Source organism: Histoplasma capsulatum, genomic scaffold (genome assembly GCF_000149585.1).
Source record: "Histoplasma capsulatum NAm1 scaffold_5 genomic scaffold, whole genome shotgun sequence".
Taxonomy (NCBI): Eukaryota; Fungi; Ascomycota; class Eurotiomycetes; order Onygenales; family Ajellomycetaceae; genus Histoplasma; species Histoplasma mississippiense.
In genome coordinates, this window is record NW_001813978.1 from 2192211 (window position 1) to 2194589 (window position 2379).

The window sequence follows — 2379 nt, forward strand, 5'->3', positions numbered from 1 at the left end:
TAGCCCTGAAGCTGTGATCCTAGGGCCCCAGTCTGCTGGTATCGTCATGACAATGGCATGTATGCGTGGTCTGCCCCCTGCGGGAAACAGGCTGAACGGACAGAAATCAATCCCAGGACTCCAGCACTGACCTTGGGGTTTCTCAGGAGCAGAACAGCGGAAACAGCGACTGATCGGTCTGACACTGCCATTCCGAAATTGGGAGGAAATGCCCGCCATGGACTCCCTTCTTCTGGGAGCGACAACGCTGACAAGTGGTTGGTTATGCAGCAGTGTGGGGTTAGCCTGGTGATTTATCTCGGCCGCGCCTAGATCCCGATTATAAAATGCCATATACTCTATCAGTGTCCCCCATCAGTCTCCTTTAAGTTCATTCTTATCATGGCGACCTAATTATTATATCCTCCTTTCTCTCTCTCTCTCTTAAACCTGTCCTAAAATGCTGCACCTACGCTCGTTTACAGCAGCTGCACTCGCCCTCACCCTCGTCTTTCTCCAGGGTGCGGCTCCTACATTGGCTGCTATCGCAACCGCTACTGTCCCCGTATCTAGTTTGACTCATGACGTCGAGGGAGATTTTTCAGTCATTTACTACGGTAAAAAGAACGCAGAATCTTTACTTGTGGGAAATGACGGGAGTGCGGCAACCGGTGGATGGAAAGCCTGGAAGCTCGTCACCGATCCCACCACCAATACCCTACGGGAGCATACAACCAGTGTCCAGGGACGTACCAAGGTGATAGGCGTGATGTACGATATTGGGGAGAAGGATATTATTGTTTCAATTGCTGCCACAGACTCCGTACTGCGCGTTTACGAGGTTGCCGATCCCGGAGAACAGCCCTCAAACCGGAAGGTCATGTTGGGCGATTGGTCTGCTCTCTGTCCATGGCGCAGCCCCAAAACTGGGAATCAGTATTTTTATTTGTTTGGAAAGAAGCTGGCGGTGCAATTCATTGTCAGGAGGGAGGGGAGCAAGTTTGAAATTCTCGAGGTCAGTCAATTGTTCTATGACGAGGTCTTGTACTGAACAATACAATATTTTATTTTTTTCGGATACTATTGCTTTACCAGGACCAAAATAAGAGGATCAAGAAAGACCAATTGTATGTATTCGTACATACGCCCGTGTTAACATTAGTGTAGGTTCAAACACTCGATCTTCCTGTCGAGCCAAACTCCTGTGCTCTTTCTCCCAGGGAAGGGACGGTCTACTTCTCAGCTGACGATGATAAGACTATCTACAGCTTCACAGCCGAAGACTCGACGACGGCTCCTGAAATTACTGTGCTTGGAAAAGTTGAGGATGGCATTACCGGATTGGCCACATACGTTACCGAAGCATCCATCTACTTGTTCATTGCCAGCGATGATACCATTGGCATTTACTCACCAAAGCTTGAGCTTCGGGGAACCATCGAACTCACCGAACTAGAGGATATCGAGATTGAGGGCTTGTCAATCGGCCAGTCGAAAAGTGCTAACTACCCTGCAGGCCTGCTTAGCTATGTTTTGGCATCGAAAGCACAGAAATCGTTCGGTCTCAGCTCTTTGGAACTAGCATTTAAGAAGTTGGACCTTGAAGTCAACGTGAAGCATAACCCACACCCATCGAAACATTTTCCGAAAGGAAATAAGCATAACGGTTTTGAAAACCGTGATGGCTCACTTTCTTGTTTCGCAGGATTCGCTGGCAAGAAATGCTTAGACTTCACTTGCAAAAGCAATTGTTCAAACCGAGGAAAATGCATTGGACCTAACGTATGTAAATGCAAAGATTCCTGGAGCGGACCAGATTGTTCATTCCTCCTCGTGGAACCGAAGTTCGAAACAGATGCCAGCGGTGGCGATGGAGATGACCCCGCCATTTGGATCTCACCGTATTCTGGCAATAAGTCAATGGTTATAACTACGACAAAATCCTCCGAGGGAGCGGGATTGGCTGTATTTAACCTCACAGGAAATCTGCTCCAAGTGATGAAAGCAGGACAGCCAAATAATGTGGACGTTATCTACGGAATGAAAGCTGGTCAAAAGACTATCGATCTCGCATACGCAGCTTGCAGAGAAGAAAACACATTGTGGTACGAGCAAAATTTAGCTATCCACTGACAGCTTATCCTCCTCCCTCAAGAAAGGCTTCAGTGAAGTGAACACTGCTAATCCTTCTTCCTCAGCCTCTTTGAAATCACCCGCGAAGGCCTCTTAGCTGAAATCCCTGGAGGCTTGCAGCCCACAAAGGACGGCTACAAGGTCTACGGTTCCTGCGCCTATCGTTCCCCCAGTAGCGGCAAACAATATCTTTTCGTCAACTCCAAATCCTCCGAATACACTGCCAGTACGAACTGACAGTCTCGTCTAATGGCACCTGTCTACAAC

General features: G+C 48.2%; 1 protein-coding gene across 1 annotated transcript; it reads left to right on the forward strand.

Annotated features, from left to right (window-relative positions):
- Positions 1-439: 439 nt before the first annotated feature.
- HCAG_05515 (predicted protein) lies at positions 440-2349 on the forward strand (the record flags this gene model as incomplete). The annotated part of the gene is made up of 4 exons (XM_001539998.1): positions 440-994; positions 1075-1106; positions 1200-2084; positions 2178-2349. The coding sequence occupies 4 exons, from the start codon at positions 440-442 to the stop codon at positions 2347-2349; spliced, it is 1644 nt and encodes a 547-aa protein (XP_001540048.1).
- Between the last annotated feature and the right edge of the window lie 30 nt (positions 2350-2379).